General features: G+C 38.5%; 8 protein-coding genes across 9 annotated transcripts; 3 read left to right on the top strand and 5 right to left on the bottom strand.

Annotated features, from left to right (window-relative positions):
* Positions 1 to 192: 192 nt before the first annotated feature.
* On the bottom strand, positions 193 to 1472 carry Gasu_44840 (uncharacterized protein). The gene has a single exon (XM_005704443.1). It carries the CDS (start codon positions 1406 to 1408, stop codon positions 353 to 355), a length of 1056 nt encoding a protein of 351 aa, XP_005704500.1. The 5' UTR covers positions 1409 to 1472; the 3' UTR covers positions 193 to 352.
* Positions 1473 to 1488: 16 nt separating this feature from the next.
* Positions 1489 to 3142, bottom strand: Gasu_44830 (uncharacterized protein). The gene is made up of 4 exons (XM_005704442.1): positions 2598 to 3142; positions 2234 to 2550; positions 1811 to 2180; positions 1489 to 1756 (listed from the first exon to the last, which is right to left on the bottom strand). The coding sequence occupies exons 1-4, from the start codon at positions 3117 to 3119 to the stop codon at positions 1523 to 1525; spliced, it is 1443 nt and encodes a 480-aa protein (XP_005704499.1). The 5' UTR covers positions 3120 to 3142; the 3' UTR covers positions 1489 to 1522.
* Positions 3143 to 3276: 134 nt separating this feature from the next.
* Positions 3277 to 7212, bottom strand: Gasu_44820 (exoribonuclease R). Its single transcript, XM_005704441.1, has 18 exons — positions 6869 to 7212; positions 6679 to 6810; positions 6269 to 6632; positions 6126 to 6214; positions 5912 to 6076; positions 5483 to 5859; positions 5172 to 5436; positions 4971 to 5124; positions 4761 to 4924; positions 4586 to 4708; positions 4478 to 4534; positions 4377 to 4429; positions 4234 to 4318; positions 4016 to 4177; positions 3884 to 3965; positions 3738 to 3830; positions 3538 to 3688; positions 3277 to 3485 (listed from the first exon to the last, which is right to left on the bottom strand). Exons 1-18 carry the CDS (start codon positions 7205 to 7207, stop codon positions 3299 to 3301), a joined length of 3042 nt encoding a protein of 1013 aa, XP_005704498.1. The 5' UTR covers positions 7208 to 7212; the 3' UTR covers positions 3277 to 3298.
* A 9-nt stretch (positions 7213 to 7221) lies between these two features.
* Positions 7222 to 8282, bottom strand: Gasu_44810 (uncharacterized protein). The gene is made up of 3 exons (XM_005704440.1): positions 8049 to 8282; positions 7705 to 8003; positions 7222 to 7654 (listed from the first exon to the last, which is right to left on the bottom strand). The coding sequence occupies exons 1-3, from the start codon at positions 8137 to 8139 to the stop codon at positions 7358 to 7360; spliced, it is 687 nt and encodes a 228-aa protein (XP_005704497.1). The 5' UTR covers positions 8140 to 8282; the 3' UTR covers positions 7222 to 7357.
* Positions 8283 to 8342: 60 nt separating this feature from the next.
* On the top strand, positions 8343 to 10675 carry Gasu_44800 (inorganic pyrophosphatase). Its single transcript, XM_005704439.1, has 8 exons — positions 8343 to 8411; positions 8457 to 8759; positions 8812 to 9023; positions 9069 to 9509; positions 9565 to 9721; positions 9773 to 10162; positions 10211 to 10461; positions 10509 to 10675. The coding sequence occupies exons 1-8, from the start codon at positions 8370 to 8372 to the stop codon at positions 10636 to 10638; spliced, it is 1926 nt and encodes a 641-aa protein (XP_005704496.1). The 5' UTR covers positions 8343 to 8369; the 3' UTR covers positions 10639 to 10675.
* A 137-nt stretch (positions 10676 to 10812) lies between these two features.
* On the top strand, positions 10813 to 11747 carry Gasu_44790 (hypothetical protein). 2 transcript variants are annotated; one of them, XM_005704438.1, is made up of 7 exons: positions 10813 to 10919; positions 10969 to 11043; positions 11089 to 11209; positions 11261 to 11398; positions 11441 to 11563; positions 11622 to 11661; positions 11691 to 11747. In XM_005704438.1, the coding sequence occupies exons 1-7, from the start codon at positions 10843 to 10845 to the stop codon at positions 11717 to 11719; spliced, it is 603 nt and encodes a 200-aa protein (XP_005704495.1). In that variant the 5' UTR covers positions 10813 to 10842; the 3' UTR covers positions 11720 to 11747. The 2 variants fall into 2 exon arrangements, with proteins under 2 accessions (XP_005704495.1, XP_005704494.1); XM_005704437.1 differs by lacking the exons at positions 11622 to 11661; positions 11691 to 11747 and having other exon boundaries at positions 11261 to 11458.
* A 4-nt stretch (positions 11748 to 11751) lies between these two features.
* Gasu_44780 (uncharacterized protein) lies at positions 11752 to 12812 on the bottom strand. Its single transcript, XM_005704436.1, has 6 exons — positions 12520 to 12812; positions 12379 to 12474; positions 12268 to 12324; positions 12149 to 12215; positions 11925 to 12090; positions 11752 to 11876 (listed from the first exon to the last, which is right to left on the bottom strand). The coding sequence occupies exons 1-6, from the start codon at positions 12664 to 12666 to the stop codon at positions 11807 to 11809; spliced, it is 603 nt and encodes a 200-aa protein (XP_005704493.1). The 5' UTR covers positions 12667 to 12812; the 3' UTR covers positions 11752 to 11806.
* A 10-nt stretch (positions 12813 to 12822) lies between these two features.
* Positions 12823 to 15475, top strand: Gasu_44770 (AAA-type ATPase). The gene is made up of 3 exons (XM_005704435.1): positions 12823 to 14341; positions 14393 to 14618; positions 14674 to 15475. The coding sequence occupies exons 1-3, from the start codon at positions 12849 to 12851 to the stop codon at positions 15292 to 15294; spliced, it is 2340 nt and encodes a 779-aa protein (XP_005704492.1). The 5' UTR covers positions 12823 to 12848; the 3' UTR covers positions 15295 to 15475.
* Positions 15476 to 15477: the final 2 nt, after the last annotated feature.

Below are 15477 nucleotides of genomic sequence, written 5' to 3'. Positions count from 1 at the left end.
AATGAAGTCTAAATGGGCCGCAGATATTACTTTACCAGCTGGTGAATGGTTTCCAAGTCGTGCAAAAGTAAACTACCTGGTGTGGACAACAAGGGAGTAGGGTCTGGAATAAAACTGACTTGTTGGTTGTTGTTGTTGTTGTTGTTGTTACAAGCAAACAGTGTATAAGCGACAACAGAATAGCTGCCTTTGAATAGTTCCAAAGGTTTTACTAAACTTTTCGGACTTCTGACAGTATATGGATGATGTTGATACCCTTTTCCAATGATACCATATAAAAAAGCATTCATTTCTGTATGCGGTCTCTCTCCATTCCAATCATCAACTCTGCATTTACACCGAAACATGTGACTCATTTTTTAAAGCATACCATTTTATAAGTTGCTACGAGTCTGTTATCAATATATTTGCGGTGAAAAGAAACCCATCTTCCTTCCAGTGTCACATGACCTACTTGTAAGTTGAACACTTGTCCAAGCGACTCCGAGTCACATTTCACATAAATATTTCCTGGTAACATGAGCCTATGACGAGGTAATGACTTACAGCTGTCCACTAAAATAGGAGAATAGTTTACATCATTAAGCATCCGAGAGTCGTGAAAAGAGGAAATTCCTTTCAAAACTTGTATCGATTCCGGATACCATTCGCCATTTATAAGATCTTCTGATAAAGGCATACCAGATGCAAATCCTTCCATGTATCCCGAACCACTTGCAATTGCATTTCCATCACAAAAGTCTCCATCTCGATGTTCGAGAAACACCTGAACGTCTCCCCACAACTGTTGTCGTTTGATATCCACTGGAAAACGAAATAAACAACGCATCGGAGGCTTTAATTCTGATACCAGACAAAGACAAAACTCAAAGTAAACATATGGTTTGGAACCTGGTGGTTGTTGTAGTGACACAGGACCCTTTGAATAGGAACCATCTGCAAGAAAAAGAAAACCTTCCTCGTTCAAATCGTAGAAATAGAGTTCAGTTTCCAGGTCTATTACATCTGCATCAAAAGACACACTGGGGAGAATTCTCGAGTGTCTTCGATATAGCTGATTATTCCTTACGACCATGGAGTTGTAGGACTCGTATCCAACTGGCTTCACATTCCACTCCACGAATGCTTCTGGTAAACTTGTCGAAGGTACTTGGATTGCGGTTCCTGTTTCAGGGTCGAAGGAAGCTTCAAAACCTTTCCATTCTCCAGCCACTGCAAGCTCGAATCTATCCAAACTTGCAAATATGTTCTGCTTTTCAACCCTATGACATAAAAGAGGTTTTCTATATATTCTAGTTAGTTGGAGAGATAGTTGAGTTTCTTTACAACATAGTTTCTGGTATAACCATAGCTGTTTATGATTAGAAGAGACATAGTTCACATTTGTCGACAGAAAAGCAACAATCATCTCTAGAGTTTCTCAATCAATCATGCATCCACGATATGAAAAGTTCTAATTTGGCGCAACACAATAATAAATAGTCATCACGTGAGCATTTTTTCTTTCTTATTTTGGCGCCATTTAAGGATCCACATTACGTTTAATATATTCCGACTTGCTCGTGCCTTGGATAGCTTGTGCTAATGATGATATTGAAACTACATCTGGATTGCGATATTGTTGAAAACGTGCAGTAACTTGTTTCACGTCATTGGAAAAAGAACGATCCAAATCATCACCGTCTGATAATTCCCCTTCCCTCAATAAATACGAATCTAATAAGAGATTCCACTTTTTTGGCGATTCCCTTAATGCCTATATCATTCCGATTTCAACCTTATCTCGTGATTATGCCAAAAAATATCTTACTTGTTGGTACAAGGACTGCAGGTCGATTTTGGGAGGGGCCACGCCACAACGTTGAAATTCATCACGTTTGCTGTTGAACATGTACTCAAATACCTTAAAGCGTTCCTCTTCGGAACAATTGGCCGTCCATTCCTCAATGCTAGCTTTAGTACGCGGAGACACTGCTTCTAAGACTGGAGTAACAATTTGTTCTTCCTTTCTATTACTATTATTCTGCTCTGATATCTGTCCTACTTCCATGGGTGTAGTAAGCTGCTCTTGGTGACTATCAAGTGTTTTACTATTAGTACTATGACTGCCTATGGAAACAAATGATATACATAATTGTTTCAACAAATAAAAAAGTAAAAGTAAAATAACTGCATGTGTCCTGAACATTTTCATTGTTGTTAGTACAATATCATCGGAAAATATCTTTCTTACCCATTTTCATGTTTTCTTTCCAGTTGCTTCCAAAGTTTCCAAAAATATTTTGTATCAAAATGAAAATCTATAGTGAATGCGTATGCGAACAAAAGAAACCAAGGAATACAAGTAAACAATACATGAACTTGGTAATCAAACAACTCGTTCAAAGTGCCACCAAGTTCATTGCTTCCCGTCCAAAGCTGGATCAACAGGGCATGTAACAAAGCTATCCAAGGAAAAATAAACACAACCGAACCAACTACTAAACTAACAAGATAAAGAGAAATTGTTCTGGAAAATAGAATACAGTATTTTCTTGGTACATTACGCAACTACTGGAAATCTGAATGTTTCATTATTTTGCTGTTTTTCAACTTACCTCTAGTGTTAAGGTTAACATAGTCACCCAGAATATAGCCCTGGATATTGCTTTGTCTTGAAAAGCAAGATAACCTCTAGAAGTTTCGAAGCCAAGGACGAATAGACACTGCACCGCCATGAGAGATATCAATGGAAGTAGTGAAGAGAATAGAAACGTCCTTCTTCTGCGTACCAAATAGAGAATCGAATAAGCAAAGACGTGTTCTACCAGCACTTGAGCAAGAGCCCAAAGAAAAGGTTCTATATACGAGCTATTCATCGTAATGGATAGTGTATCTGCAACTTTGTCTACCCACCAAAGAACACTTATGTACTCCACCATATCTAGTGAAAAATTCAACAAGAGAGAACACAACACGACGGATGGTATGGTTAGTAAGAGCGTCAACAAGCAATTTAGGAATAAATTTGTAAAATATACAAGAACATTTCTGTGTTCTCTTTGTTGTTTTCTTCTCGTTTCGATGGCACATTGTTGTATTCTATGGGACAAATAGGTTGACGATAACAAGCCACTCATAATAAAGAGACAAGCGTCCCAAAGCTCATAAAAGCTACTTTTCAACGAATAATATTTGCTTATAAAGGTTACCAGATAGGAAAGAATGAGCATAGTCAAGTGCCAAGGTAACGAGGCACAAAGATAGCTTGTCTTGCTACGAGTCTCACCACTATTCATCGAAATGTTTAAATATATTTTTACTCTATCAAATGAATCACAAGTTGACCTGCCGGATTGACTTGTGCATCTAATTGAATGGAAACTCTTACTCTGTCGAATATTTTTAGTCTAGTTCCTTTAGGTGTGATTAAAAGCTGCTTATCTTCATCGAATAAGGTAGCGGAAGAATTCTTTTCAAAGCGCACCAATCCTTCTAATCCATATCTACCATTCCTGTTACTCCTCAATAGAAGACGCCCAACTTTCTATTACTAACCTTGGCAACATAACTACAATACCGTTGGTAAGAAGACGGAACACTCTTCCTTCTTCTTCCCTTTGTTCACCTCGGAATAGTCGCAAAGTATGCAAAGCAACGGAGTCTCTCGCCGCCTTTTGGGCAGCACGATGTCTTTCATTCAAGTGATCTGCTCGTGTCAGTCCATATTTATAGCGAAAATATAAAAAAGGAAATACCTGCAATCTTCTGAATAGCCTTTGAGTTCAACAGACTATCTGGAAATGAAGTATAACCAATACTACCACTAAGCATTCGATGCACAATGATATCTTCCACTTTGTTTGAAACGGGAAGAACTGTTCACTATTAAAATGAATCTTACCTGCATATCTTCGTATAGGTGAAGTAAAATGTGTATAAATAGTTGATGCCAATCCATAATGAAAATATTCTTCTTGCGATGCCTACGAAAAAAAACAAAAGAATGCAATCCGGATTTTCACGAACAACTTACTTCTCCAGCAGAAAAATACAAAGCTTGAGTCATACATCGAGTGGTACTGATTCGAAACAACGTTGCCTTGAAAGGGTCGTTCTCTTCGTCGAACTTTTCTTGAATTTTCTCCAAAGAACGTGAAAGCTGTTTGTTCGAGGACACATCTATCTCTACACTCAACTAAAATAAAAACATGTTGATTTAGCTTGAAATTTTAAGCGTACTCAAATACTTACGGCAGCTGCAATTTTCAACAAAGGTTCAAACATTTCCTTGTTGGGAATGGGATGTCTTCTGAGTAGAGCACAACTAGGAAATGATCTGATGTTGCAAGTATTGTCAGCACAAAATTTGGGGTTCAAAATGAGTCATTCCTTACTTTGAGATACGTTGAGCAACAACAACATTGGTCAATAACATATATTCCTCCACCTAAATAACACTAAGTATATATAAAGCAACTCAAGTAAACCATAATACCAATTCATTGGTTTCATGAGTCTCATAAACGGAGACATTTGTGATTTCGTCTCCTTCCTTTTACACAGGTGAATATTTTCGAGTTATTAGAACGTGTTAGTATCTTACTTGATCGGTTTCAAACCGAACTTCAGGAGATGATAAACGAAGAGCACCATTTTCAAAACGTCGCTTTCGAAGTTTCTGTGCAATATCCATTAGACGCAAAAGAGAAAGTTCTATTTCTGTACACTAAGTAGTTGTTATATTTGATTGGCATTCTTTCAGTGAAGAAACATCTCACCTCTTTGGTTTCCTTCTTTCTGGCTTGATTGAGATAATCTTGGGCTTCAGCATAGGTAAAGGCTTTTCGAGAACGAATGATGGTACGTGCAAAGTCATAATGTAGAACATTTCCTTCATGGTCTATTGTTATAAATGCAGAGAAAGCCAATCTAGTTTCGTTTTCTTTGCTTCAGATTAGCAACAGTAAGATGCTTCCTAGTTAAAATACCTTTCAAGCTACAAAGATCAGACGAAAGTCGAGGAGGCAACATTTCAATTCTTCTGTCTGCCAAATAGACAGTAGTAGAACGATCTGCTGCTTCTTTATCCAATGCAGTGTCTCGAGAAATAAAACTGGTCACGTCTGCTATATGAACTCCAACCTATTTGCATTTATGAAAAGAACAAAATGGTGAGCAAGCTTTCCTACCATATAGTTGTGATTCTCATCCAGTTGAATACTAAGGGCGTCATCAATATCAGTACATCCTGGAGGATCGATACTAAATATGCATAAACTTTGTAAATCTTTTCGGTTCTTAAGCATATCTGGCGAAAATTGCAAGTCATCGGCTGGTAAACATTCCAAAACTGCTTTCGGAAAAGCTCTAGTAATGATCGAATTCTCATGCAACAAAACCTTGGTTTCGGTTTCTATGTCACCCTCAACTCCTAATTCTTCAATGACATGACCACTAAAAGAATATAACTACAATACATAGAAAACAAAAAGTGACTTACGATGGAAACATGGAATTTCTTTCCCATGAGTCAATAGAAACGACAATCCGTTTATCAGTCAAATCAGAAACTCGTCTTGAATGGATTCTTATCTTCGGAATGCGTTTATCCACCTTGAGCAAAATATTAACACAAATAATTGAGATATGAAGAATGCTAATTATTACAGGAATAAACAAAGTTAAATGAGACGACCCTTTTGCTTGTAAGGAACCACAATAGGGTCTCCAATTGCGACGCTTGATAGCTACAACTCTTCCAGTAACTTCCTTGCGAACATTGATGTTTTGAATAACGGTAGATGGTGGCTTTGAGGTTTCCGCTTCTTCAATGGCTTCTTCTATATCTTCCTTTACTTCAGTTGACGGAGTACACCACTACCACGCGAAATGAATTTCTTCGGTATGGCAAGTTGGATAAAAAGCTTACCATTTCCTCTGGAAGAAGTTCTACAAAGACAACATCTCCATCAATGGCTCGATTGATATTCTTAATACCAGAAACGAGAATGGTTTTCGCAGATTGTTGCTGACTCTTTCCGGAGTAGAGTACTTTTCCTTCCATACAATTATAAGAATTGGCGTGAAATACACCCTAAATCATATCAAATTCCTCAAGTTCTCACCAAACGGAAACTCCTTACTTCCACAACTCTATTGGCATTTAAAGCATTTTGTATTTGTTGGGTATTCCAGTATTCATCATATAAAAATTTGCGTTTGCGATCATCTTCTACGGAAACAACGTGAAAATGAGCTTGGCTTATACAATGAAGAGAATAAATACCTTGTTCTTCACTCGAATCTGCAGTATTCGCTGCAACCAATTCACGAATATGTGGATGCCTGCTCTCATACAAAGTCACAAACTCTTCGACTGATAGAGCTTCTACTCCTTCTCCTCTTGCACCTTTTGCATTATTCTTATCATTTGTTAACAAAACAACTCGTTTCCTCCTGTTCAAATGTGTCGTATACCATCTTGCGGCGACTCGTATAGATCTGTCATTGTAGTCATTGGAAGTCTCGTCTTTTTGTCTCTCAATGAAGGTTTCCTTATGGTGCTCGTTGGAGAAGGAGACGAAAGATCGACTTTGGTCATTTAGCAGCTTTTTCAACCTCTCATAAACGGACATATTTCGGTTCCTTGTCTTTGGAAGGTTTACTATAAGGCGAGTGTAGGGCAGGAACACGTACCTCTTGTAATACAGTCTGTAACAATATCACATCGGTCACCACATCACTTTCCAATAAATCAAGCTGGTGAAGAACAATATTAGTATCTGGTATGAGGTAAAACTCTGCAGAGTTGCTTAATAACTTTACTTCCTAACGAGAGTATTTGCCTATGATGTTGCAACCAGAACAAGAGAGCAAATTACGTTACCTTGTGTGGACAAGTCGTACACAGTGGAGAGAGACATGGAATATCATCTCTTAAATAGTGCTCTTTTGTAACTTTAGCTATATTTCCCTTTCTGGTTCGCTTAATAAAACTTTTTCCTCGCACATTCATCTTCTTTATGTCGAATACGAATGATGGCTTCTCGAGAAATGATGAATTTATTGTAGCGTCTGTTGAACTCATTGCTTCGATGTGTTGAGAAAAGTAAAACAAAACGAGTCGGTTTACTTGCAATCTTTTGTGCAAAAGTGACAGATGGAAGACTGGAAATAGCAACTTGCTTGAGTCTATAAATGCTCTGTAAATAAGTATGTTAAACATATCTGGGAAGAATTATTCACTACCTCGATAAGGAGTTTTTGCAATTTCGAGAAAGGTATCAAAGAGGAACCTTTTCAAAGTCCCATGCATACTTCAAAAGATAAGTTATTTCGGTGGAAAATATTTGGTTTTCTGTATACTCCACGAGAGCTACAAATAGCCTTTGAGTGTTGAGTATTTAACCAACAACGAAGGAATACCGTTGATAGTTTGAAAGGCATTTTCTATCCGCAAAGTCATTTGTGACACAAGTCCTAAATATTCTGGCAAATCTGTAAGCTGTATTTTCTGCATTAGTGTTGTCGCCATTTCATAGTTTTCTTCCAAAAGTTGGATAGCAGTCTCTAGTTCATTTCGAGACAAATGACTCTCCATTTGTTCTGTCAACGCATCATTAAAGGAGTCCTTTGTCTCTTTGGAAATTGTTTCTGTATGACATGAAGAAGGCTACATATATTGTTCATCTCTAGACTTTTTATAAAAACTGAGATGGTTACCTTTATGTCAGCTAATATGGATGAGAAACTTTCGATGATATCTTCAGTCATTGTCTTCTGTAATTCATTGCCTGTTTGGTTGGTGTTATTGACATGAGTTATTTGTTCTGAACAATGGAGTTGTTGCGTTGTCGTTTTATTCTTCGTATGTAACGAAAAGTGAGAAGTTTCTTTTGCATTGAACTTGTTTTGAGAGTTGCATATGTTGTCCAAATGAATGAAAAATGGTTTTTTGTCTTTCGATGCAGGTGAAGTTTCATCTTGAGGTTGTGACTCAGACAGTGCTTTGGATAGAGAGACTAGGTCAACTTTAGTTTGTGACTTGTGTGTTAACTACTACTTACATTTTCTTAATGGTTTTTCGGGTGTGGTAGTCAAACTTTTGGACTTTCTTTCTGTTGGAGCATTACTTTCCTTTTTCAATGCAAAAAACATTCAATGGCGCGAAGAACAAATAAGGAGTGGCATTTTTTTCTTTCTCTTTGCAATCTTAACATTTTTCTACGTATCCTAATAATACTTTGAGGAGGACATATTTGTCTTTTGTAGCCTTTTGATAAATATTTTGTATTTTCCAATGTCTGTTTTCAATTAGGCTCCATTTTGAACATCCCGAAGGAAAGAGACATCTCACAGTCAACTCTTCCATTGTGCAGATTGAAAGAATGGATCCAAACGACGCTACTTATCTTACTCGCAAATTATTGGTAAGTTGCTTACAGTTTTCAAAAAGATTGTAGACAATATAATAGTCACAGAATCCAGAAGACCCTGATGACGTCTGGTATTACTTTGAAAAGAATGGCTACGGATGGATCAACCCCTTACACGACATTCCTTTGTACGTAGATAAACAGAAAGGAATACTAAATATGATTGTTGAAATTCCTCGATGGACAAACGCCAAGTTGGAGCTGAAATCTGCTGAACCTTTGGCCCCCATTGTACAAGACACGAAGAACGGTAAACGACGATATGTACACAACGTATATCCATATAAAGGATATATCTGGAATTATGGATGTTTTCCTCAGACTTGGGAGGATCCGTCGCAAGTAATGTTGTGCAATTGGGTTGGTTATGGTTGTTATCTCAAGGTAAGTATAGGTACATATGGAGACGGGAGCGTTGGGAGACGGAGATCCTTTGGATGTTTGTGAAATTGGAACAACTATAGCAAAAGTTGGCGAAATTAAACAAGTGAAAGTGTTGGGAGTATTGGGAATGATCGATAGTGGAGAAATGGATTGGAAGATTGTGGCAATCGATGTTCATGATCGTCTTGCTGAAGAACTCAATGACGTGGATGATTTGTATAGGTAAGTCTTTGAATTATATAGTCTTCCTAATGTTTATGGCTTTAGGATGTTACCTGGTTTACAACATGCCACTTTTTCTTGGTTCCGCACTTACAAAATCCCAGATGGGAAAAAGGAAAATTTATTTGCCTTTCGAGAAGAGATACAAAGTCGCTCCTATGCCATGGAAATTGTTGAAGAATGTCACAAAAGCTGGCACAAGCTAGTAACTGGTCGTGTAACCCATCCAAATCACAACTGTATCAATACCACTTTGGAGCCTTCCTTTTCTCCTTACCGATGTCATGTGGAGGAAGCAGACAAGTTGATAAGAGCACTTCAATCCAATATGAGGGAAACAACGAATTCTAAAGTGGAATCCAAGTTGACACGAAATCAATCCCTTGCAGAAATAACAAAAGGAGATGCAGATACTCATATGGAAGACAATGCTGCAACCCGACAACTATTAACTATCAAAAGATTTTGTACCCAACAACAACGACAGTAAGTGAATGGCATAAGAAATGGGAGCAACTAAGAAGCATACTATTCGTTTAAGGTTTCCACATGGAAGCAATGATTTGGCTTTATTAATGTCCGAAATGGGAGTTGCCTTTAAATGCATTGCAGCTTATGTCAAGGATCGACCCTTGATAAAGCTTTATGATATGCAGAGATATGCAGATTTTCAAATTTACAGTTCTTTGGCTTCATCGGTATGAAAAGAAATCGTAGTTGTGATGAAACCAGTCTTTTATGGTCTTTAGGGTTTATGTTGCTTAATATATTCTACTTTTGCAAAGGAGTTTTTATCATTGGATAAAAATATACCCGTAGGCAATTATGTTGTAGTTTATACTCCCTTATGTGGAGTGATGGGAGGTTCTCTTGGAACCATTTTCTCCGTCTATTATCGTAAATCTTCTTCTGGTAAAGAAGGAGATACTTCAGACCTTCTTCAACGAACAGGCTTTGATCAGGTGGCAGCTGGCTATTGTCTTTACAGTAGTTCGATAGTGTTTACATTTTCTATTGGATTTGGAGTTCATATGTTTGGTTTGGATATTGTTTCTGGTCACTTTGTAGTTGCTCATCCACATGTTCACATACCTGAAAGAGGTTTATTGTATTCTGTGGATACTCAAGTTATTTCCAAGGTAGCTTTTCTGTCATGTTTCTATATTGAAAGTGCTCATACTTGAAAGGCTGTGGATGGAGTAGATGCATTTATTGCGAATATTGAGAAGGATGCTAGTCGTCATTTTCGGTTTGAAGATTGTATCGTGGCCAACTTCCATAAGATATTATGTCAAGGAGGTATTATGATGCTGCCTGGTCCTAGGAAAGAGAATCTTGCCAATTTCCTTGGAGAAGCTGCACCCTTTGCGTTTTTAGCCCGACAAGCTGGAGGTAGAGCTAGTGTTGGTCGTAGACCTGTATTAGAATTGAGTGCTTGGTAAGTCTTATGATAAGGACAGCTGATAGTCAATTATTTTGCTTTAGGTCGTTAGAGATGTGTGTTCCTTTGTTTATTGGTTCCAAAGAGGATGTGGATGAAGTAGAAAGGCTTGTCTTGGGTCATTCTGTAATAGAGAAAACAGTTATGGGTGCAACTGTTATGTACGAACTATAAAGTAGTTGGTTCTTTCCATAAAGCCCTTGTCGCTCGCTGTTTGATTCCGACCTAGTTGGCAATTGAAGAACTAGCCGGTGCCCAGCGTTCCTTATTCTTGCTGCACCTTTATGTTCATCGCCTCCCAAAAATATATTATATATATATATATGTGAGACGATGGCCGTCATCAGCGCAGACCAATGAATTCATGAAATTGGTTGAATGGGAAAGAGTTGGTTGACCAAAAGTTTTCTATTCATAGCTTTATGTAGTTTTAGCTTTGTATTGGCTATTTTGATGTAATACTTTGTGTTTGTGTTTCCTTTCAATTACTCACTGGGGCATTAGTTATATTGTTTTCTACTTTTTGATGATACCTCCCACTTTTTATCGTATGCCCTTGTTTTTTGACTTTTCTTCACCGTAAGAAACTCTCGAAAGAATATCACGTCTTAACAAACTACCAAGATATCCTGTTGCTATGGTGAAGCTTCCTTGCAAGAAACTTCGTTATATGAATCAATTGGAAGGCACTTTGCACGTTTGTTTTCCAGATTCTCCACGCAATATGAATTTAGGAATGCTCAAGGTGAGAAAAGAGAATGGAAGAGAATATTGAAATGAAATTGTCGTGTAAAAGTTTACGCTGGAATTGTTGGATACCCACGAAACACTATTTTATTCCCGTTTTCGACCTACCATACTACGTTATAAGAATGACTTGGAAATCAAGATGGAAACTTGGACTCAACTCGTTTTTCTGTTGTTTGGATGGAAAGTAAGTTGTTGCATTGTTTTCTTTCTTCCATAATGTGATAAGAAACGACAACAATGTCAAAGTTTGGTATTGCTAGAATACAAGGAAGTGAGTGGTGATGGATTCTTGAGACGTTGCAAAGAGGACTTGATTTTGAGAATTTGGATAAACAAAGCAGATGTGGAGGTAATCCATGCATTCTTTATGTTTTTGAGAGGAAAGATATTGAGACAAAACACACAAGGTTTATCATTCAGAATTGCTATTGAAGGGACGATTGAGAGGTATTCGTTATGCAATGAAACATTACAAGTGGACCTTATCATCCATCATCATTGGTAGTTTATGGTTTTGGTCGTTTTCTTTTCTTTGCTTTGGCACATTTTGGTTGATTGGATAACCAAAAGTAATGTTTATGAGAAAAACAAACTAATCTTTCTTTTTCTTTTCTACACCATCCACTTGTAAGTGGTCTCCAGCAACAGGATAAAACTCACAACTAGAAAAGATAATAAAGGTCTCATGTTTACTCCTTTCTAAAACTTACCTAAAGTTGTTCACGTGAACGGTTTGTCGCAACTGGATGATCCTCTGAGACAAGTTATCGATAGCTTTCTGTTTCACATCTCCCGAAAGTTTCTCAATCATTTCGTCATATACTTGGATAGTCTCTTTAACTGCATCCTCATAACCATCTTTCTTCAATACATGATCTATCATAACCAATGAGCCTCCTATTTTGTCCATAAAACTGAACACCACAAAACATACTTCCAAACGGACCCAAACTGGTCATCACCTTGGACAACAAGTTTTCGATGTGCAACGAAAGTGCTGCCTATTCATCAATGGATTAGGAAACTTTATATCATCTAAATAACACTCATCACCCCTATTCTAGCTGCTTCCTTGGCTTGGTAAAGTTGCCGCATGGTGGCTTCCATCGGCTAGAAGAAATCCAGTTGTGAGAAAAACGCACTCGAGTGTAAATTGAAAGGTACCTTCCCTTCCGGTGTGTTGTACACACTGCGATATTTTGAAAGCAACTGGTTGGATTGGTGAATAAGTTGCAAATCTTTGGACAACCAATCGACGTTCTAAGCAACCTAAGTACTCAAAATACAAATAGAGAACTCCAATACCAAAAGTTGGGAGGTTAATTGCTTGGCTTCTTTTTCCAAGTTGGAAGAACTGTATCTTCTTATGGGATAACTCCACAACGCCTTTCTACTCCACATGATGATGACACAAAATAATGGTCTAATAATTTCTTCTTCTTCTTTCATCATGAGATATGATGATATTGACAATCATTGTTAAGCACGCGAGTGATTGAGAAGAATAATATATACAAATAGTCTACAATGATGAAATATCATATCTAGTAAAGGTCTCTCTCTCTCTCTCTCTCACACACACACACACACACACACACATTGAATAGGAAGAATAGTCACATTGGATTGGTCTTATGTCTTTTGTTGTGGTTGCTCATGTCTGGAGACGACCCATGTTGTTGTTATTGAAAAACAACTTGTGGAGAGCTTCTTATTCTTTATATGTTCAAGACAAAAATGGGTTGTTGAAAAGAAACTTGTGGCAAAAGAGACACTTTCGTTACTCACTATCCGGAAGAAAACTGAACAAGTTGGAAAAGGATGCAGAACTGTATCCTACTGACCCTTCTAGAGTGTTGGCACTGTTCAGAGCTTTGAATGAAGCTGGTGAAAGTGAAAAAGTAATAAGGAAAGTGGAAGGAGGAGGGTTACAAGTGACTTCAGAAGACGTCGTTAAAGAATATATAAAGGCGCTCATTCACACGGGACGTTTTGACCGTTCGCATCTGGCTGACGTTCTTGAAAGAGCTGGTTATTCTCATGAAGTGGCGTTTGAATATTCAAGAGAACTTCCTTCAGAGGGTCTCGGAGACGTAAGTTCTTATGGAGTGACCGGTGGTCAAAGTGGAAAAGCAGCAACTCCCTTGCAACAAGGGTACCCTACAGGTTGGAGAAACTCTGCCGCTTTGCGCAATGAATATTCTGCTAGACCTGTCACTTTTGCAAGAACGGCTACAAGTCCTTCAACAGTCGGGGTGCCTACGGTTGGCCAAGTTGAACATAGTTTGAAAGATGCCAACAGAGGTTACCTTCCTGTAGCAGGTTCACCAGAAGAACCAGTGCATGTGACGTTAGCAGAACCAAGTACAAAGAGTCAGTTTTGGAAACTCATTCGTTCAGTCGCAGTTTTCTTTATAGTCATATCCGGTTTGGGCGCACTTTTTGAAGAACGTTCAGTTGGTAAAGGACTTGGTCTTCACACAGAAATACAACCAGAACAAGTAGGAAATAGTCCAAAAAGATTTGAAGACGTAAAAGGGTGTGACGAAGCAAAGGCAGAACTAGAAGAAATTGTTCATTATTTACGTTCTCCTGAAACTTTTACTCGGTTGGGAGGAAAACTACCAAAAGGTGTCTTATTGGTTGGACCACCTGGAACAGGTAAAACACTCTTGGCTCGTGCCATAGCTGGAGAGGCAGGTGTACCCTTTTTCTATGCAAGTGGTTCGGAATTTGAAGAAATGTTTGTCGGAGTGGGTGCTAGAAGAGTACGCGAACTTTTTGGTGCTGCAAAGAAGAAAGCACCATGTATAGTTTTTATAGATGAAATTGACGCAATAGGTGGAACGAGAAATCCAAAGGACCAACAGTATATGAAGATGACGTTGAATCAGCTTTTGGTAGAGTTGGATGGCTTCAACCCCAATGAAGGTATCATTGTCATTGGAGCAACCAACTTTCCAGAGTCACTGGATAAGGCTTTAGTTCGTCCAGGTCGTTTTGATAGGCATGTTGTGGTTCCCAATCCAGATGTGGAAGGTCGTAGACAGATACTTCAACTGCATACCAAAAATATAAAACTTGACAACGATGTGGATCTCTCTGTGATAGCTAGAGGCACTCCTGGGTAAGATGATGTGTTTTTGTTCAAAAGAGGTTTCGCTGATTTGTTTGTTAGGTTTTCTGGAGCTGAGTTGGCCAACTTGGCAAACATGGCTGCATTGAAGGCAGCATTGGAAGGAGCACCTTCAGTGGCCATGCAACATTTGGAATATGCTAAAGATAAAATACTTATGGGTGCTGAACGGAAGAGTGCTGCTATTTCAGAGGAATCGAGAAAGCTGACGGCATATCATGAAGGAGGACATGCTCTTGTCGCTTGTTTTACAACAGGAGCTTTACCCGTAAGTACTTTTTGTTTCTATTCCTCAGTAAAGTTGGGTTGATGTAAGGTTGTAGATTCATAAAGCAACTATTGTTCCACGTGGAGTATCCCTTGGCATGGTGTCGCAACTACCAGAATCAGATATGACCAGTATTTCCAGACGCCAAATGATTGCCAAACTTGCAGTTGCTATGGGAGGCAGAGCAGCAGAAGAACTGATTTTTGGTGACGATAATGTAACTTCTGGTGCTGAAAGCGACTTTTCTCAAGCCACCAAACTTGCAGAAGCTATGGTTACGAGATATGGAATGAGCGATAAAATCGGTAAATTTGTGTTGGAAAGAGAAAGTGAGAGTCCTGAGATGCGAAGTCTTATTGATTCAGAGATGAAAAAGTTGCTTGATGAAGCTTATCACCATGCCAAGCAAGTTTTAATGGAACACAAAGAAGAACTGCATCGTCTGGCCAGAGCTTTATTAGAAAAAGAAACATTGACAGCAGATGAAGTGAGAAAAGTAGTTTATTCTGTACAGTACTTGAAACAGGAGCCCTTGGCGTCCAAACAAGTTGCGAATATGGGTAATCAGCAGTCTTATCAAGAACAACGAGGAGGAGGAGGAGGAGACGCGTTAGGAGTACGAGGTCCCAAGTCTTTAGGAGAGACTTCCACAGCGGCTGCAGCTGCACCACAATAAACATTTCTATTTACTGTCCTCTTGTAGGAGCGTCCATCATCACCAAATGAGCAAGTTGTTTGGTAAAGTTGCGTAACCAAGGTTCCAAGGAAAACACCAACCCTAAGTTACTTCCTTTTTCAACTAGTATCGTTACGAAAAGTGGTAAAAAAGGTAACGCAATAAAAACTTCTTGTTGATACT

Source organism: Galdieria sulphuraria, assembly GCF_000341285.1.
Source record: "Galdieria sulphuraria unplaced genomic scaffold scaf_41, whole genome shotgun sequence".
Classification (NCBI taxonomy): Eukaryota; Rhodophyta; class Bangiophyceae; order Galdieriales; family Galdieriaceae; genus Galdieria; species Galdieria sulphuraria.
Note: the sequence above shows the minus strand (reverse complement) of the source record. Positions and strands in the feature narration are given on the sequence as shown.

Excerpts from the sequence above, each read along its gene's own strand:
- Gasu_44770 (XM_005704435.1), top strand. The coding sequence starts at position 12,849 with ATGTCTTTTGTTGTGGTTGCTCATGTCTGGAGACGACCCATGTTGTTG. Across the intron at positions 14,342-14,392 it reads ATAGCTAGAGGCACTCCTGG|GTTTTCTGGAGCTGAGTTGG; the intron begins GTAAGATGATGT and ends TTTGTTTGTTAG. Across the intron at positions 14,619-14,673 it reads TTACAACAGGAGCTTTACCC|ATTCATAAAGCAACTATTGT; the intron begins GTAAGTACTTTT and ends GTAAGGTTGTAG.
- Gasu_44820 (XM_005704441.1), bottom strand. The coding sequence starts at position 7,207 with ATGTTTAACATACTTATTTACAGAGCATTTATAGACTCAAGCAAGTTG. Across the intron at positions 5,437-5,482 it reads AGAAATTCCATGTTTCCATC|TGGTCATGTCATTGAAGAAT; the intron begins GTAAGTCACTTT and ends ATATTCTTTTAG. Across the intron at positions 4,319-4,376 it reads GTTGCTCAACGTATCTCAAA|ATCATTTCCTAGTTGTGCTC; the intron begins GTAAGGAATGAC and ends TTGCAACATCAG.
- Gasu_44830 (XM_005704442.1), bottom strand. The coding sequence starts at position 3,119 with ATGAGTGGCTTGTTATCGTCAACCTATTTGTCCCATAGAATACAACAA. Across the intron at positions 2,551-2,597 it reads TGTTAACCTTAACACTAGAG|TTGCGTAATGTACCAAGAAA; the intron begins GTAAGTTGAAAA and ends GATTTCCAGTAG. Across the intron at positions 1,757-1,810 it reads TGCAGTCCTTGTACCAACAA|GCATTAAGGGAATCGCCAAA; the intron begins GTAAGATATTTT and ends GGAATGATATAG.
- Gasu_44790 (XM_005704438.1), top strand. The coding sequence starts at position 10,843 with ATGGGAAAGAGTTGGTTGACCAAAAGTTTTCTATTCATAGCTTTATGT. Across the intron at positions 11,564-11,621 it reads TAAACAAAGCAGATGTGGAG|GTTTATCATTCAGAATTGCT; the intron begins GTAATCCATGCA and ends AAAACACACAAG. Across the intron at positions 11,662-11,690 it reads ATTGAAGGGACGATTGAGAG|TGGACCTTATCATCCATCAT; the intron begins GTATTCGTTATG and ends AAACATTACAAG.
- Gasu_44800 (XM_005704439.1), top strand. The coding sequence starts at position 8,370 with ATGGATCCAAACGACGCTACTTATCTTACTCGCAAATTATTG. Across the intron at positions 8,412-8,456 it reads ATCTTACTCGCAAATTATTG|TCACAGAATCCAGAAGACCC; the intron begins GTAAGTTGCTTA and ends ACAATATAATAG. Across the intron at positions 9,510-9,564 it reads TGTACCCAACAACAACGACA|GTTTCCACATGGAAGCAATG; the intron begins GTAAGTGAATGG and ends TATTCGTTTAAG.
- Gasu_44810 (XM_005704440.1), bottom strand. The coding sequence starts at position 8,139 with ATGTTTTTTGCATTGAAAAAGGAAAGTAATGCTCCAACAGAAAGAAAG. Across the intron at positions 8,004-8,048 it reads CGAAAAACCATTAAGAAAAT|TCTCTCTATCCAAAGCACTG; the intron begins GTAAGTAGTAGT and ends AAGTTGACCTAG. Across the intron at positions 7,655-7,704 it reads CCATATTAGCTGACATAAAG|CCTTCTTCATGTCATACAGA; the intron begins GTAACCATCTCA and ends CAATATATGTAG.
- Gasu_44840 (XM_005704443.1), bottom strand. The coding sequence starts at position 1,408 with ATGATTGTTGCTTTTCTGTCGACAAATGTGAACTATGTCTCTTCTAAT.
- Gasu_44780 (XM_005704436.1), bottom strand. The coding sequence starts at position 12,666 with ATGATGAAAGAAGAAGAAGAAATTATTAGACCATTATTTTGTGTCATC. Across the intron at positions 12,216-12,267 it reads AGGAAGCAGCTAGAATAGGG|GCAGCACTTTCGTTGCACAT; the intron begins GTGATGAGTGTT and ends ATTGATGAATAG. Across the intron at positions 11,877-11,924 it reads GTTCACGTGAACAACTTTAG|TTGTGAGTTTTATCCTGTTG; the intron begins GTAAGTTTTAGA and ends TATCTTTTCTAG.